This window comes from Kogia breviceps, chromosome 2, assembly GCF_026419965.1.
Source record: "Kogia breviceps isolate mKogBre1 chromosome 2, mKogBre1 haplotype 1, whole genome shotgun sequence".
Taxonomy (NCBI): domain Eukaryota; kingdom Metazoa; phylum Chordata; class Mammalia; order Artiodactyla; family Physeteridae; genus Kogia; species Kogia breviceps.
This window is the reverse complement of record NC_081311.1, coordinates 100,185,496-100,204,027: the sequence shown is the minus strand read 5'-3', so window position 1 is coordinate 100,204,027 and position 18,532 is coordinate 100,185,496. Positions and strand designations below refer to the sequence as shown.

The following is an 18,532-nucleotide window of genomic DNA, read 5'->3' as shown; positions in this document are numbered from 1 at the left end:
CCACTTGAGGTCTTGTCTCTGGGTGGAAGTTGAGTTTTCATTGTGTTAAATGAATTTTGTCTTTTTTTTTTTTTAATGACCTTTTTGCTTTAATTTGACACTTTAAATATACTAGATCATGTTCTATTTAGTAACACTTTATTATGGAAGAAATACAAGTGAAAAATTTGTCTCATTTGAAAAAAATACAATTTTTGACATGTATAAATAACTTCTATTTTAAAGGTATTGCTATTAAGGAGTCAGCAAAAGTGGGTGATCAGGCTCAAAGGAGAGTGATGAAAGGTGTTGATGACCTAGACTTCTTCATTGGTGATGAAGCAATAGAAAAACCTACGTATGCAACAAAGGTATATTTTTATGATGTGTATAAATATAAATAACATTTTCTTTCAAAAAATTAGTTTGTTCTATAATTGTGCCACTTGGAATTTCAGTCAGTTACAAGCCTAATACCCTCAACCTCTTCACAATAGAAATTTCTTCTTCTCTGTGGCTCCTCCCAGCCTCGCTTTGACTGTACTGGTTTTTTCCCCAAGAGGAAGATTTTAGCCCCTTCAGGTGAGCAGTATTTACTTTTTCCATCTCAGAATCAGCAATGTGATTGGCTTTCTCTTGCCTCCACATCGCCACACCTAGAGATATTTCCCTCCCGTCTTTATTCAGACCCACACTTTCTGCCCTTTTGAAGCCTATGTCATCTGGAAGTGCCACTCTCTTTTCTCCTTTTTATCTTTTTCCCTTTCTTGTTTGTTCTCTACCATTCTTCCTCCTTCTCCATTATTGTTGAGGTATAATTTATATACAGTAAAATAGGTAAGGCTTAGTTACACAGTTTAAAAATTTTTGTGACTGTAATCATAAAAGTTCAGGACATAGAGCAAGTCTAGTAACCCAAATGCCTTCCTTGTGTCTGCTCCCACAGTCACTACCCCACCTGCACCAAAAGGGAAACACTATTCAAATTGACTTTACCTAATTTGCACATTTCTTCCTTGGTCCCTCTTTTCTTCAGTTTTAGTAATTTATTCATTAACAAACAACTACCATGTATAAACAACTTTACTAACTGCTGAGATTAAATAAGAAAAATGGCTTTCCTGACTTCAAGTCTATTATAATTGGTGGAAAGGAAGCCATTGAAGAGATAATTATAAGTGTCTTGAAGTTATACAAATATTTGGCTCTTGGAGCTTAGTAACAAGACAGAACTGGAGATAAATATTTAGAAGGTATTAGTTACTTTTGGAAGGGGTAAGATTCCCTAGGGGTAGGCCTAGGACAGAGCCTGATCAATGCATCATTTAGATTTGGATGGAGGAGGAAAGCCTACAAAGGAGACTGAGAAGGCATAGTTAGAGAGACTGGGTAAACAGGAAGGAGAGATAAAGAGTGTGGAATGCTACGATCAAGTAAGCTAGAGCGCATAGGTTATTTGCTGTCTTTAGCTACAAGGATGTCATTTATAACCTTAATAAGAATAGTTTTAGAAGAGCAATGAGGCTGGATTAAAGTAGATTGGATTATGAATGACAAGGAAAAAAATGACAGTAATATTCAGTGAGGTTTAGCTTTGATTGGGAAGGAGAGATGAAGAGACAAGTTGTGGGCTTAAAATGGAAGAGATGCTTAAATGCTAGTGTGAAAGTCATTAGAAAAAGAGATCGTATGTATGTATGTATATGTATAACTGATTCACTTTGTTGTAAAGCAGAAACTAACACACCATTGTAAAGCAGTTATACTCCAATAAAGATGTTAAAAGGAAAAAGCTATCCAATTTTGCTCACTCAAAATTATTTGGTTATTGTAGGTAGTTTATACTTTCATATAAATTTTAGAATCAGTTGTCTATTTATATTTTTCAATGCCCACTGAGATATTTGATTGGAGTTTTATTAAATCTATAAGTCAGTTTTAAAATAATTAACATCTTAATTATGTTACATCTTTCAATCCATGAACATGGCCTTTCTTTCCATTTATTTAAATTTTATAGAAAAGGGAAATCTCCAACACACACAAAAAAAAAGAAAGAAAGAAAAAGAGATTAAAGTAACAGGAAAGATGGAATATAATACAGGGCTCTTGACAAAGTTAAAGGGATGGAATCCAGATGATCTAATTGATATATGGAGGATCTCTTACATTATAAAAAGTGAAAAAGAAAAAAGAGGTAAGTATGGAATCAGTTTTATAGATTTGGTGAAGAAAAGTTGGATTCCTGACTGTTGGCTTCTGCTTTCCTTGTGAAATACATGGTGATGTTATCTCTGCTGCCCAGGAAATAAGGGGGGAGAAAGTGAAACCTGAGTGATAGGGAGAATATTTAAAATCATCACTGTGGATAACAGAGTAGGGAAACAAAGGCTTGCCGGGTAAATTTAGGTCCATTTGGGAATAGCAATTAAGAATTCTTAGTTTTATCAACCAGTTCTGTGTGATTTGTGTGATCAGCATTCTGGGTATAGGCAAGTTTAGGGTAGGACTGTGCTGAGTTGGGTTTTGGAAGATGGAATGAAAAACGAAGTATGAATAGTCAAAGTGATGGGGCCTAAAATCTAAACTGTTGTGTGTGTTGTGAGGGGGATGGTTTTTGGCGAGGGAAGAATTACAACAGCCAGTGGACTGCAAGTCTAATTGTGATCGAGAGAGATATAGTGAGGTGCCGGAGTATGCTAGAAGGATAAGAAGTTGTGATCAGAGAGGGGTGTACTTGCATTTCAGGGATTTAGAGATGATAGTGATGATCTAAACTGTGACCAAAATGGAAAAGACACCTTTGAATGTGATGAAGTCGGTGAACTGAACACATTTTCATGTCTTCCAAATGCAACAAACACACCAAAACGACAAAAATTCTTTCAATCCTACCTTCTTTCCTCAGCATTTTAGCTATTGTTTTATTTTCCTCTTTTAAAACTGAACTTCTTATTTAGTCTCATTATTTGGTAAGCTCTTTGTTAAATCCAATTATATGTAACAACTTTCATCCTTCTTGATTTGTATTTCTTTTACAAGATTACTCTGCTGGTTCTCTTCTTAACGTGGACTATTCTTTTTATTTGTTACTTGTTTATTTTTTTTCCCCTACTGTCACTGGTTCTTTATCCTTTGCCTACTACTCATGTCAGTATTTCCCAGGTACTGTCCTTGATTCTCTTTTATTTCTTTATTAGAGACTTTCTCTAGGTGGTCTCATCCACACCTTCGTCAGCAACCACAGCCTACATCTCTACTTCCAATTCCCTGACCCCATTTCCAAGTACCTACTGTCACCTACCTACTACCTGGCTCTTGAGTTTAATATACTCAAAACAAAATTTATTACATATACTCTACCCTTGCTTATTCCAAGATAAGACAGACCACAATTTTTGTGCCTTGATTAATAGATCCTTTCCATCCTGACTCTAGAGCCAGAAACCTAGTGATGATATCTTTGAGTTTTTCCTCGTAGTGACAGAAATCTTGAATCTGGCCTAGCGTTATTTACACCACAGCTGGGGCTCTTAGTCTTTCTTCCTTGGTTCTTTTAAGATTCATTTCGGCTTTCCCAGTGCTGCTATAATAATCTTATTAAAAATCAAAGCTATTCTTATTTATACCCTGCTTGAAAATTTCTACTGATGTTCTGTTTCTTATAGAATAAAACCCCAATACAAGGCAAGTAATAGTTTTTGAGAACCTGGTCCCCTTCATGTAGAACTGATCTATCTGTCTACACCCCTTTCCCTAAAGGCACACATGTTTTTCATTGATAACTGTTGTGTTTGTATATTATTGTGGTGTTTGTATATATTTTTTTCTATTCTTTATTTGCCCCACCCCCTGGAAACAAAATTAACAAGGTTGCTCCTTTAAGACCCAGCTTAGATACGACCTCCTCAATCATAGAGGAATAGGAGCCTTCCCATTTTCCCTCTGAAGCCAAGTTGATCATCTTGTCCTAGGTACTTTATTTCCTTAAAAACTTACAATGTTATGTTTGTATCTATTTCTTTCACTGGACAACTTCTTATGGCAGAATGTTCATGTCCTTAGCATTTGTGCCAATGGTTATAGTAGGTGCACAATAATAAATGAGGAATAAATGAATAAATAACACTTAGAACATTAAAATATATCAGTTCCAGTAATGTTATAAAATGAATGATGTAGTACATTTTTTCCTTTCCTAAAGCAAAGTGGGGAGTAAAAGTTATTTTTTTAAGTATAGTATAATGACTTAGAAAGTATCTAGAAGGCTATGGTGAAATGTGGATATTAGGAATTAATAGATAAAAGGTTTAATTTAATGATTGAGTAGATGACTGTAGGATATTTATTTCACTAATGCATTCAGCCTTAAGTACTGGGTGTGTATTTGTACTATGTGCATGGAACTATATTTTTTTGTTTTTTTGTATATTTTTTGAAGTTTTATGCCTATATTTTTACTTTGCTTAAGGAAGTCTTCGTATATTCAGAATACTAATCTTTAGTTACATGTGTTGTGAAACTATTTTATTGCAGAGATTCACAAACTTTCTCAGTGCCCTTAGTGTCTCAGTAAAATTTTTTACAGTGTCACTTAGAAAGGAATTACTAACAGTTCTATTTGTTAAGTAGCAACTTAGTAGCCACTTGAAAAGAATAAGACTTTTTTTTTTTTTTTTGTGGTACGCGGGCCTCTCATTGCCGTGGCCCCTCCCACTGCGGAGCACAGGCTCCTGACGCGCAGGCCCAGCGGCCATGGCCCACGTGCCCAGCCGCTCCGCGGCACGTGGGATCCTCCCGGACTGGGGCACGAACCCGGTCCCCTGCACCGGCAGGTGGACTCTCAACCACTGCACCACCAGGGAAGCCCAAAACATATTTTTAATTGTTAAATAATCACAATTACTAGTAGGATGCATGTGCCTGTCGGGCACTTCACAGTTTCTTACACCTGGAATCAGATTGCACATCACCATCCTCATTTCTTATTGTACATGGGTTTTTTGGGGGAGGTATTTAGCTTTCATCATAGCAACTGCTGGCAACCCAGCTTTTCAAAGAAGTGATATTACTTGAAGGGAAACTAGTATGATCTGATGTTGAAACTGAACTACTTTAAAATAGTAGGTATGCAATGCCAAACTGATTCTGAGTATCACCAAATTTCCCTGGAAAATGTAAAATATTTGCGGTGTCTTTGAGAATTTGCTGTGGTAACCTGGGGCTCAGTTTTGGAACCATGGTTCTATAACAAATACATATGACTTGTCTTATAAAATTTTGCTTTCGATTTATGGTTATTCTTGCTCTATACTTACCAACTGTGTTTTATATATTAGGCACACAACAAATACTTGTGAGAGAGCTAATAAAGATTAAGCAAATTGTCATAACCTGTAATTTTCACAGGCTAAATTTTAATAGGTTACGTTTCCATTATTACAAAATTTTTAGCAATCTCAAAAGACCAGTACAATGACCTTCCATATAGATTGAACAGTTTTTAACATTTTGACATATTTGCATTGTTTTTTAATTGAAATATCTGAAAATGTGTTGTAGAAATAATTTCTTTTATCTCTGAATAGTTAAGTATGCATCTTTGAATGATCTGCGTGTCATTAGCACACCTAAGAAATGCTATCCTCATCTAATACTAATCTGTTTTTTTTTTTATTTTTTTTGATGTTAGTAAAGATTTAATTCCTATTTTATTTTTTGTTTTAATAGTGGCCAATCCGCCATGGTATAGTTGAAGATTGGGACTTGATGGAAAGGTTTATGGAGCAAGTGATCTTTAAATATTTAAGGGCGGAACCTGAAGACCATTATTTTCTTTTGGTAAGTACAAATTTTAATTTCTGTGAGGAAATTTTTGAAGAAATTTAATGAGAATGTTTTCATCGCATCTATACTTGTAGGGCATACATTCTTGTTTACTAAATTGTCATGTGTCTAAAGACTTTGTTATAAAGCTGTATCATCTTTAGTATCTTCAACAGTAAGTTTCAGGGGAAAAAGTTGGAAACATGGCACTTTCTTTTTTAAAAAAATAACTGGTCTGATTATTATTTCATTTGTAATTCTTGGTAACAAAGTACAATATAATTTAATTTTTAAACGTTTTTCTTTCTTTTTTTTTTTTTTTTTTAACCAAAGCAATGCCTGTTCATAATGTTAAAAAATCAAGTGCTATGATATCAGATTTAAATTAAAATTTTCCTTCCTCACCTCTCCCTACCCTTGAACCCTTGATTCCCCCCGGGCAAACACTTTAAATTTTTAGAGTTTTTCTTGATAGTTATATTATGTATTTCTTGTATTTTTGTTTGTTAATTTATGTTAAGTTTTTTGCTGCATTGGGTCTTCGTTTAGGTGTGTGGGCTTCTCATTGTTGTGGCGTCTCTTGTTGCGGAGCACGGGCTCTAGATGCGTGGGCTTAAGTAGTTGTGGCATGCTGTCTCTAGAGCTCAGGCTCAGTAGTTGTGGCGCACGGGTTTAGTTGCTCCGCGGCATGGGGGATCATCCTGGACCAGGACTCGAAGCCATGTCCCCTGCATTGGCAGGCGGATTCTTAACCACTGTGCCACCAGGGAAGCCTGTATTTTTGTTTTTTTAAAATATTAGGCAGTCTTAACTTCCTGCTAGGTAAGATGAGTATTTCGTTCTTTTCCTTTTATCCCCTCATTAACACAAAATCCTTACCTTCTCCCTCTTTCTGTGACATAGTTTAATTTTGGATTAAATTAATATTTTAATATTTTTAATATTTTATATTTTATTGTGATTGTGAATATTGTTAATGGTTGGACCATAAACATAAAGTTGAAAAGAACCTTGCAGTGAACGCCCAATATACCCACAACCTAGACTCAGCAATTAATTTTACTATAATTGTTTTAGGACATCTGTCTATTGGGTTATCCTTCTATCACTCCATCTTGTTTTGTTTTTTTTGTTTTGTGGTACGCGGGCCTCTCACTGTTGTGGACTCTCCCGTTGCGGAGCACAGGCTCCGGGCGCGCAGGCTCAGCAGCCATGGCTCACGGGCCCAGCCGCTCCACGGCATGTGGGATATTCCCGGACCGGGGCACGAACCCGCGTCCCCCGCGTCGGCAGGCGAACTCTCAACCACTGCGCCACCAGGGAAGCCCCATCTTATTTTTTTAATCACCTCAAAATGAGTTGCAGATGGAGTCATTTCATCCCTAAATACTTTAGCATACATTATCATCAACTAGAGTTTATTATTGTTTACGTTTTTTCTTTTATATAAAACTTACATTCTATAAAATCACACATCTTAGCTCTACCATTTTATGGGTTTGACTGGTCATTGGCAGACTTTCTCTAAAGCTAGTTAGTAAATATTTTTGGCTTTGTGGACCATGTGGTCTCTTTTGCAGCTGCTTAATTAGCTCTGCTGTTGTAGTAGGAAGCAGCCATAGGCAATACTTAAATGAGTGGCTATGGCTGTGTTCCAATAAAATTCTGTTTACAGAAAGAAGTGGTGGACTAGATTTGGCCTGCAGGATGCATCATGTAGTTTGCCCATCCCCTGGGTTTGACAGATGCATACATCTGTGTAACCTAAACCCTTATTAAGATAACAAAGCATTACTATTAACCTGGAAAGTTATCTCATGCCCTTTTCTAGTTAATCCCTGCCCTCATGCCCTGGAGGCAACCCTTGTTCAGATTTTTTCCAATACATACATGTTTTGCTTATATTTGAGTTTCATGTAAATGGAATTGTACAAGATGTGCTCTTTGGTAAGACTTCACTCATCATAAACTTAAGATTCATCCATGTTGTTGCATATACAAGTAATTTGTTGCTTTTTGTTGCTGGGTCATATTCCATTGTATGCCTCCCTGTCCATTTTCCTGTTGATAATCACCTGGGCTCTTCCAAGTTTTTGACTATGAATATTTTTTGGGTACTGTGAACATTCTTAAACGTCTTTTTGTGGACATGTTTTTATTTTTCTTGTGTAAATACCTAGATATGGAATTGCTGTGTCACAGGAAAGATGCATGATTGATTTTATAGGAAACTTTCAGAACTTTTTCCAGGGATTGTACCTTTTTGCACACCCACCAACCATGTGTTAGTGATCTGGTTACGTATCCAGATCCAGCATTTGATGTGTCAGTCTTTTTAATTTTAGCCATTCTGGTTGGGTGGGTAAACTTTCTCATTTTGGTTTTAATTTGCATTTTTCTGATGACTGATGATATTGAGTACTTTTTCATGTGATTATTAGCTATTTGTATATTTTCCTTGTGAGGTCTTCTGATTGTATTTTATTTTGTATAGAATTTCTGCTTTTCTTGGAGTTTATAATTTAACTGCCTTCGTTTTTTAGTTTGCTTAATATTTTATATGTAACTCTTACTGAATTATCTTCAAACTCTTGAACATAGTCCAAAACCCTCCTAAGTAAGTTTCAACACATCAAGTAGTTTAGAAGTTAAAGGTTTTACATATGGAAAAAGTCTAATCCTCGTTAATTTTCTAAAAAAAATTTTATAGTGTCTTTTAAAGTTAAAAAAATGATTTTATTTGTAATGAATTTGTTTTATCTGTCTTTCCTTTTGCAATTTATGTTCATTAAATTTAAGCAATCATTCCTTACCTCAAAGTCAAAAAGATAATTCTTTATTTCTTAGGTTTAAACTTTTGCCCTTCAAGTTTAAATATTTGAGATAACAAAAAGGATTGGATAGTCAAATCAGATTAATAAGAATGATGTCTTGGGCTTCCCTGGTGGCGCAGTGGTTGAGAGTCTGCCTGCCAATGCAGGGGACATGGGTTCGTGCCCTGGTCTGGGAAGATCCCACATGCCGCAGAGCGGCTAGGCCGGTGAGCCATGGCTGCTGAGCCTGCGTGTCCGGAGCCTGTGCTCCGCAACGGGAGAGGCCACAGCAGTGAGAGGCCTGCGTACTGCAAAAAAAAAAAAAAAAAAAAAAAAAGAAAAAAAAGAATGATGTCTTATGTAGTTTCAAGCTTTGGTAATATAAAATGATTTAGGTATTCCTGAGGCATAAGTGAAACATGAAGTCCAGGATTTTGAGGGCTGTTCCTTAGGTCCTTTCTTGCCTCTTTGGGATGTGTTCTGGCCCAGACTTAACCCGCAGGTTTCTAAGTCACGTGATGTATGCAATCACATAACTTAAACTGAAGAAACATCTTAAACTGTGTAAACATTTCCGTTTTATACTCTAGCAGTTATATAAACATACAGATCTGTTTGAGTTCTATACTGGTTTTTTTTGGTCTCTGTGTCTTTATTTTTGTACCTCTGAGTTTAATGACTTTTAAATACAGTGTTTGAAATACATTATTTCTCACGTAAAAATTATCTATAAATTTATAAAAATAATTTGATATTGCATTCTTAAAATCTTATTCAATTTAATAGACTGAACCTCCACTGAATACTCCAGAAAACAGGGAATATACTGCTGAAATAATGTTTGAGTCCTTCAATGTTCCAGGCTTGTACATTGCTGTACAGGTAAGCAAGTTTATAAGTCAAAATAAGCTTCACTCTTAAATTTTAATCTGGTTTAATTCACTCTTAAAATATATGTATTTTTTTCTTAACCTCAAAGCGTATCATAGTTCTCTACTGAACTGATAATTTAGAAATCGTATTAGAATGGAGCTATTTAGTCAGTAAAAGGGAAATGTTAAAGGAAGTAAGTTAATGGTTTTTGGATAAATCAAGACCTTTTATAGAACAGAAATAAGGGAACTGTTAGTTATTGAGAATTTACTCTATGTCAAGAATTTTCTGTACACATTCATTTACCCTTGTAACATTCACTGTGTCCTTTTTTTGTAGTCTGTTTTGAATGACTTACCACTACTTATATTTGACCACTGCCTCCTTTGTGCCCCTCTGTATCGTGTATATCACAAATCCCCATAATATTTTATTGCATTTAATTTGTGTATATATCTGTATGGAACAGCTTCTCTCCCATCCCTCAGGATCAGAGCTTACTTCTTACTTGTTTTTTAACGCTGTAGCAAATGTGATACCTGGCATATCACAAATGCTTAAAAAGTATATAAATTATTTTGTAGTTTGGTTAGCCCACAGTTATTATGGTGTGATCCTGTGTTAAAATAGGAGGATGGCCTAGTTACCTTTCTAGGTCCCTTTCAGCTATTATATTGCAAATAGGTAAAATAAAGCCACCTTAGTTCTCTTTTTAATTAATTAATTATTTATCTTGTTCGAGGCTTGGATTTGTATGAAATTTAGGTAATTTTTTAAAAAAATGAACTAGCTTCATTAATTTCTTAATTTGCAAACTCTTTTAATAGAAAAAATTATGCTTTATTGCCTATGCCAAGATATTTTGCAGAAATACATTATTTCATCAACTTTGCTTTCCTCATTAAATCATAGTATTTGGAAGTGTGCAATGGCCTTTTCTGGTTAAATAGCTGGTTACATATTCCTAAATGCATGTTGCACTTAGAAAATTTGGAGCTAATCTTATGAGTGATACTTAGTATAGCCATCTATGTACTGAATAACTCTGCTGATTGGTGGTTGTGTGCTTCTCTACCTTACTTTGTAGTATGTTACAGGCTAGGCCATATAAACACAGTTTTAAGTCCTGTACTGTATTATCTCTTGTTAGTCTTCCATATGTTAGTACCGTACTATCTCATGTTAGTCTTCCACATTTTTGGGGGGTATAGGAGGAAAATGGCCCTCACTAAAATATCGAAAATTTGTAAACATGCCCCTAAAGACTAATGTAAGCCTGTAAGTTGTCTTAATAATATGTAGGTTGTGAACAATTTTATTGTATAATATAAATTAATTTTGTGTATTCTCTTTCCAAAGATACTACATTTAAAATTGCATAAAGTACTCCAGTAAAAAAATTTTTTCTAATAACTGTTTTTATTTTTTGCCTGTCATATTTCTTCTTGTTCAAGGCTGTTCTTGCCTTAGCCGCATCGTGGACCTCCAGACAAGTAGGAGAACGGACGTTGACCGGTACGGTAATAGACAGTGGAGACGGTGTCACTCATGTCATCCCTGTGGTAAGGATGGTTTAAAATTACTGAACAGGATATCAGATAACTCCTGGAAAAGTTAAATTATATGAATTAATGCCACCTTTTAAAAACTTTAAATATTACACTTAAAAATTTGATGTAATTTGACCATTCAGCTATAGCTGTGTTTTGCTCAAATTATTACTAGAACTTTGTAAACAAATTCCAGATTTTTTTTTTTGCTATAGATTTGTACTACAGTTAAAAATAATTAGAAAATTATTAGAAATAGTATCTAATTCATAATTAGGAAATGATGAATTAGAGTATCTGGAATGGAAATATGCCTTTCTTGTCTTAAACGTGGAACTCAGTTTTCCAGTTGGGATGCATCTGTTTGTGTGTTAGCCAGTTGATAGTTTTTCTTGTCCTTAATTAACAGATTTCGTACTGGTCATAGGTTATCTACTAAATAGCAGTTAGTCGAAAGTACATGACCATTAATGACTTTTGGGGAATTACGTTTTTGAATTAAAAAGCTCAAATTGTGATTGTGCTTCATGGTTTGGATTTAATCAAGCATGTTAAGAAAAATGCATCAGATTGGATTATTTGTGAGAGATAGCATTTTTCTGCCAAAGCCTTTCTGCTTCCAATTTTTAATGACAAATTAGATTTTTTATTGTGTCTCATAGATTCAAAATGACTACTTGAATTCATACTAATTATTATTGGGTGCGTATATGTAGAAAGGTTTGTTTTAAAGTAATTTTTATGTTATTGAATAACATGTAAGGAATGAAATTATTTAGAACTTTTATTTTTTCATTATTCTTACTCCTCTTTTTAATGCATCAGGCAACCTCTGTTGAAGATTACATCCTCCGAGTGACTACTTTTGGATTAGATGTCATAATTTATTCTTCTGATGTCATAATAGTAATAATTGCCCTTCTTTAAAAAAATACAAACTTCCTTGCGATATAATTCACATACCATACAATTCACTCATTTAGCGTGTACCATTCAGTGTTTTATTGTATATTCATAAAGTGCATCCATTACCAAAGTCAATTTTAAAACATTTTTATCACTCTGAAAAGAAACCCTGGGAGGGAGGTTGACAAAAGAGGGAAGAGTAATGGGAACATACATATATGTATAACTGATTCACTTTGTTGTAAAGGAGAAACTAACACACTATTGTAAAACAGTTATACTCAAATAAAGATGTTTAAAAAAAAAAGAAACCCTGTATCTTTTAGCATTCACTGTCCCCCCATAACTTTAGCCCCTGGCAACCACTAATCTACTTTCTGTCTCTGTAGATTTGCCTGTTCTTTATACTTCATTTAAATGGAGTCACTCTTTTTTTCTTTTTTTTAAAACATTTGTCACCAGGTTTTTGTTTTTGTTTGTTTGTTTTTATTTTTGTCTGTGTTGGGTCCTCGTTGCTGTGCTCAGGTTGCGGCGAGCGGGGGCTACTCTTTGCTGCGGTGCGTGGGCTTCCCATTGACGTGGCTTCTCTTGCAGCACGGGCTCTAGGTGTGCGGGCTTCAGTAGTTGTGGCTCACGGGCTCTAGAGTGCAGGCTCAGTAGTTGTGGCACCCTGGCTTAGTTGCTCTGCAGCATGTGGGATCTTCCTGGACTAGGGCTCAAACCCGTGTCCCCTGCATTGGCAGGTGGATTCCTAACCACTGCGCCACCAGGGACGTCCTAGAGTCACTCTTTTGTGACTGTCCTCTTTCACATAGCCCAGTGTTTCAAGATTTATCCATGTTGTAGCATGTATAGTACTTCATTTATTATTATTGCTAAATAATATTTCATTGTATGGATATTTTGCATTTTATTTTATTGCCATTGGGGGATATTTTAATATCTTGGAAGTTAGGATGTGTCCAACATTTTGATGGCTTTTTATAATTTAGTTGGCATATTTTTCTTTCTTAGTGCTACATATTCTTTTCCCAAAATGGGACAGTAATAGTGACCTATGTCATAAAACTTTTTTGAGGATTAAATAATGCATATATGTATGTTGCTTAGAGATACATAAAGATTCTTAAAATGTTCATTTAAAATTCTCATTTAAACTTCACGATCTATGCTGTAGATTATATTATCCTTTGAGGACTTCAGTTTACTCATTTATAAAATGCGAATAACTGAGTTGCTTAAGATCACCAAATCCTAGGTCGTGGGGCTAGGATCTGTGTTCTTCCTGACCACAGTCTTGTCTTAATTAACATCTACACAATTAAGCAGTAATATTATTATCTTGATAATTAATATTAGAATAGATAATTTGCAAAAAGAAGTTACCAACTCGGAAAAGAAAGAGTTTTAGTAAGAATATTAAGAATTGGGTATTCCTGTGATTTTTCTGCCTTCTTTTGAATTAATGGACTGTTTTTTATAATTTCAGTTTATCTTTTTTTATTGACTTATTAGCTACGCTATATATTTCTTTGTTATTGTCATTTATTTTTTGGTGGTTTTTGCTCTAGGGCTCATAGTAAACATCTCTAATTACAGTCTAACTACAAATAATATTTTACCATTTCATAAACAATAATGTTAATGAAATTTAATTTTGCTACATTATTTTTGTACTTCTCAGTTGTATTAGTAAGTTTATGAATTCATTCTGCAGAATTAAAATTATTTGGAATTATGATGGTACATGGACTGCCTCAGGCTTGTGAAGTTGGTATCTACTTCATTAGGAAAATGATAGCCACCTTGTGGGTTAATGATCAAATTTCTTACAATGCAATCTAAATTTTTTGCTGAAATTATAGAAGATTTAAAACTAATATCCTATTTGAAGTCTGTTATCTAAAACCTTTAATACTTCTGAAACTCACTGTTTCTTTGTTGTTGAGTCATTTCAGTCTTGGTTGTAAACTCTTATCAGTAGGAGAATAAATCTAAGCTTTGTTCATAAGTTTTGTTCATTCTTGTTCATAATATCTGTACAGTATTATAAATTCTGTGCTAAGTTAACTGTGAGGAATACAGTTGAGGAATAAAGACTAGAAGAATTCTCCTGGGATAAAGCAATACTTAAGGATACAAATACAGTAATCTGAGAAATTGGTCTTTAATGATTAATTTAGGTGATAACTGGTTTTTGAAAACGTTGAAAGTAAATTTGACACTTTTTTTTTTCATCTAGGCTGAAGGGTATGTGATTGGCAGCTGTATTAAGCACATTCCAATCGCAGGACGAGATATAACATATTTTATTCAGCAATTGCTGAGAGACCGAGAAGTAGGAATTCCTCCAGAGCAATCCTTGGAAACTGCTAAGGCAGTAAAGGTAAAAAAAAAAAAAAAGTTAAGAATATAATTTAGTTAAAAATTAAAATCATGTTATAATATGAACATGAAAAATGCTTAAGTCAAGAACAGTAGTTTAAAAAAAACTTTTGTTAATCAGTTACAAACCACTACTCTTAATTACATGTATTTTTTCTCTGTATTTCTTGTAGGAAATTTTGGGAGAATATCAACCCTTTGCTTGCTCTCACCACATTTCACATTTGAGAGGACTAACATATAAGAACATTTATACCAACTGACTTCAACATACATTTTTATGATTATTCTCTTTAGTAAAAATAAATGTAGCATGCCTTGGAGGTACTGTGGGTTCTGTTCCAGACCACTGCAGTAAAGCGAATATCGCAATTAAGCAAGTCACACAAAGTTTTTGGTTTTCCAGTGTATTTAAAAGTTATATTTACACTATACTGTAGTCTATTAAGTGGCAATAGCATTATGTCTATAAAAACTGTACATACCTTAATTAAAAAATACTTGTTGCTAAAAGATGCTAACGGTCATCTGATGATGCAGAGATGCCAGAAAAGTTCAGTTTGTAAAAAACACATCATTGGTGAAGCACAGTAAAACAGGGTATGCCTGTAATTAGTTCACTTCAGAGTCCTCACACCTTAATTTTCTCTGACTTCTTTATTTTTAATTCTAGCAGTTTTCTGTTACAACAAAATTTTTGATGTCATTGATTCATTTGGCTGTAGAATAGAGGCAATGATTGGCTCAAGTGATATGGCCCATAGAAGAAAAATGTGAAGGCTGTGTAAGGTATTTTAATAATTTGTATGCTACACCAGGGCTTCATGCAAAATACCAAAATATTTAACATTGCTTTTTAAATTTATCATTTGTCAACATACCTAAAAAATTTCATTGGGTCTCACATATGTTTTGAATATGTCAAAGCAGAACTTCCCAGGTAAAAATAACTCCATATATTTGACAGTCTTTGCATGATTATAGTGTTTTCCTTGCTTATCAAAGGATAGGAATGAAAATGAATTTACTACTTCCTAGGTAGTAAAGGAATTTGTAAGTGGTTGCCAAAAGTCACCTCAGGTAGGTGGCATCAAAATTAAATATGTAAAAAATTAATACGAGCACTGCTGTTTCAACATCTTTGGGAAATCTCTGGAGTTTAAAAATTGACAAGAACACCAAGGGTTTGTTCTAGAGCATACTAGTGCTCAGCCTTAATGTCTTTTAAGGATCATTATTTCCATGTAATTTGTGCATCCAAGATTTGGAGAAAGAAGACCTAATATGACATACTCAGATTATCTTCTGTTTTCCAGTATTCTTTCCCATTATGTGTGTTGGTTATCAGTAATAATATTTGTACCTATCTTGGATAGAATCCTTGATGTATACAAATATGTGAAATGTGTTCTTCAAAAAAAAAAAAAAGAGAGACTGGCAATCAGGAGTTGCAGATAGAAAGTTATAACATGTTTGAACTGCATTTTTGATGAAAACTTTTACTGAGGATGTATATCCAAATATGTAGCGATTCAGCCTTGTAGGTGATATAGTAAAAAAGAATAGTTTATATTTTCAGTTTTTTTTTTCATTCACTTAGCCCATAATCTTTCGTTCCAGATAGGTATTAAAGATCTATAGATGTAAAAAAAAGTAAAAAATAAAAAAAATTTTTTTTAACTGAAGTTTAGTTGCTGTATAATATTATATAAGTTCTTGGTGTATAATACAGTGATTCACAATTTTTAAAGGTTGTATTTCATTTAAAATATTGACTATATTCCCCATGTCGTACAATATATCCTTGAAGCTTATTTTATACCTAATAACTTGCACCTCTTACTATATTAATTTGTGTGGTTATGTCAACTATTTATTCTCCAGTTCTTTGTGTATCTTATGTTTTCTTTTTTCTAAAATATGAACTCCTTTAATTATTGAAACAGCATAAAATTTTGGATGACGTTAATGAGTGCTTTCATGAAATAGCACTGAAATATTAGAAATTGGCTCTTTAGTTTAAGTCTTATTCTCTTCATTTGTGAAACCTTTAGTTATGTATAGATGAGCTGTTTATTTTTACTACACATACGATAACATCCTAACATAAAATTTTCTTCAGCTTAATTTGCTAATTTTATTTTCTGAAGATGTTTTTTCATTTGATTTTAGTTTACTGAAAATATGGCATTCTGTTTCGCTTTTCCTAAAGCAAGAGGAAAAAATTACTCATTTCTTTTTCTAGGAGCGCTATAGTTATGTCTGCCCAGATTTAGTAAAAGAATTTAACAAGTATGATACAGATGGATCAAAGTGGATTAAACAGTATACTGGAATCAATGCTATCTCAAAGAAAGAATTTTCCATTGATGTTGGATATGAGAGATTCTTGGGACCTGAAATATTTTTTCATCCAGAGGTAAGTTTTTTTTTAGATGGAATTGTTTTGAAATATTCAGCAGAAAATATCAGTCAACTATATCAGAGGAGTTAATCTCAGGAACTTTCTTTTGTATACTAAAATACTATAGTGAGTCATTTTTTTCAAGAAAAAAATTGCCTTTGTGTTAAAACTGGGTAAACAGTTACTATATTTCATACATTTAGAAAAATGAAACTTGTCTAATATTTGTGGCTTACTTGGGGTCATGGAGGGTGGGGAGCCCTTAAATTCATGGTCATTTAAATAAAATATTTTAGGAGGTGTTCTAGAACTCTCTCCTCCTCCTCCCATATAAAATAACCATTATACAAAGAACCCTCAATTGACTATCATAACAAAATATTTAACTATTAGCAAAATAGTCTTCTCTCTTTATGAAGTGTTAGCAACATACAGGCTATATTAAATTAATGAAATATGTGCTTTTAATAATGAAAAATTCTTCTAGTAAGTTAGTACAAGAACTTTTTGTATTAAAATTAGTAACATTAAATGCCTATTCTGCTTATTCAGCAGTAAGAATAGTTTGTTTAGTATTGTTTACTCAGTCAGCAAGTGGTAAGTGAATACGGTTTTCATGATCTCAGTTTAAGCATTGTGTATTTAAGATGAGAAATTATTTATCTTGCTCTAATCAAGGTGAAAGAATGAGATGAATATCTAAAAAATGGTATAGTTGCTTAATGAATGCATGTATCTGGTGAGGGCTTGGGAAGAAAGAGCATCTAAGTCTGTTCTGGAGAATCAGGGAAACTTCTGGCTGTGTTGGGTCTTCGTTTCTATGCGAGGGCTTTCTCTAGTTGTGGCAAGCAGGGGCCACTCTTCATCATGGTGCAGGGGCCACTCTTCATCATGGTGCGCGGGCCTCTCACTATCGCGGCCTCTCTTGTTGCGGAGCACAGGCTCCAGATGCACAGGCTCAGTAGTTGTGGCTCACGGGCCCAGTTGCTCCACTGCATGTGGGATCCTCCCAGACCAGGGCTCGAACCCGTGTCCCCTGCATTAGCAGTCAGACTCTCAGCCACTGCACCACCAGGGAAGCCCAGGGAAACTTCTTAGAGGAGATAACAGTTGAACTGAGAAAGGATGAATGGGTATTTCTCAGGCAGGTATGTTAGGGGGGTACATTTCTCACAGAGAACTATATATATATATATATACATATATACATATATATATATATATATATAAAAGCTGGGAAGAGGTCTGGGGTGTAAGAGAGCTAGATAGTAAAGTATAAAGGAAGAGACTGGTAGGAGATGGATCCAGGTAGGTGTTAGTGAGAGACTAAAATGCTGTGCAAAGGAGTTTACTGTATTCTGTGCTTGTGCAGAAATGTTCAGCATGGAAATGACAGATTTGTGTATGGTATGGGAAAGGTCACTGCTTGCACTGGGTTGGATAGATAGGAACAGAATGAATTGTGTTGGAAACAGGTGAGTTTATTGCAGTTTCCCAGATGAAAAAAAGTCGGTAGGTCAATGAGAATGAGAAAGGAGGTGAGAGAAAGAATAGAATTGACATGATTTACCAATTGCTTAGATGTGAGGGGAGTAAGAATATGAAGAATCTGTGATGATTCCCAGGTTTGTAACTTGAGCAACTCAATGTTTTGCCATCACTGAAGTTAGGAAAATGGAAGGAGAAGATAGATAAGGTAGAAAGAGGTGAGTTTTACTATGCATCTTTTAAAAAGTTTGAAAATGAACACTTGGGTTCTAAGGGTTTTGAACTGGGGCATGTGTCCTGGAGTGAGG

At 34.5% G+C, this 18,532-nt stretch overlaps 1 protein-coding gene across 1 annotated transcript in view; it reads left to right on the top strand.

The window, feature by feature from the left end:
• Positions 1-18,532, top strand: part of ACTR3 (actin related protein 3) — a 59,039-nt gene that overhangs the window by 25,241 nt on the left and 15,266 nt on the right. Inside the window, exons 3-8 of the mRNA XM_059052222.2 lie at positions 226-350; positions 5,710-5,820; positions 9,405-9,500; positions 10,946-11,053; positions 14,190-14,333; positions 16,578-16,751. Of these exons, the coding sequence (XP_058908205.1) occupies positions 226-350; positions 5,710-5,820; positions 9,405-9,500; positions 10,946-11,053; positions 14,190-14,333; positions 16,578-16,751 (758 nt within the window). The remainder of the gene's footprint in view (positions 1-225; positions 351-5,709; positions 5,821-9,404; positions 9,501-10,945; positions 11,054-14,189; positions 14,334-16,577; positions 16,752-18,532) is intronic.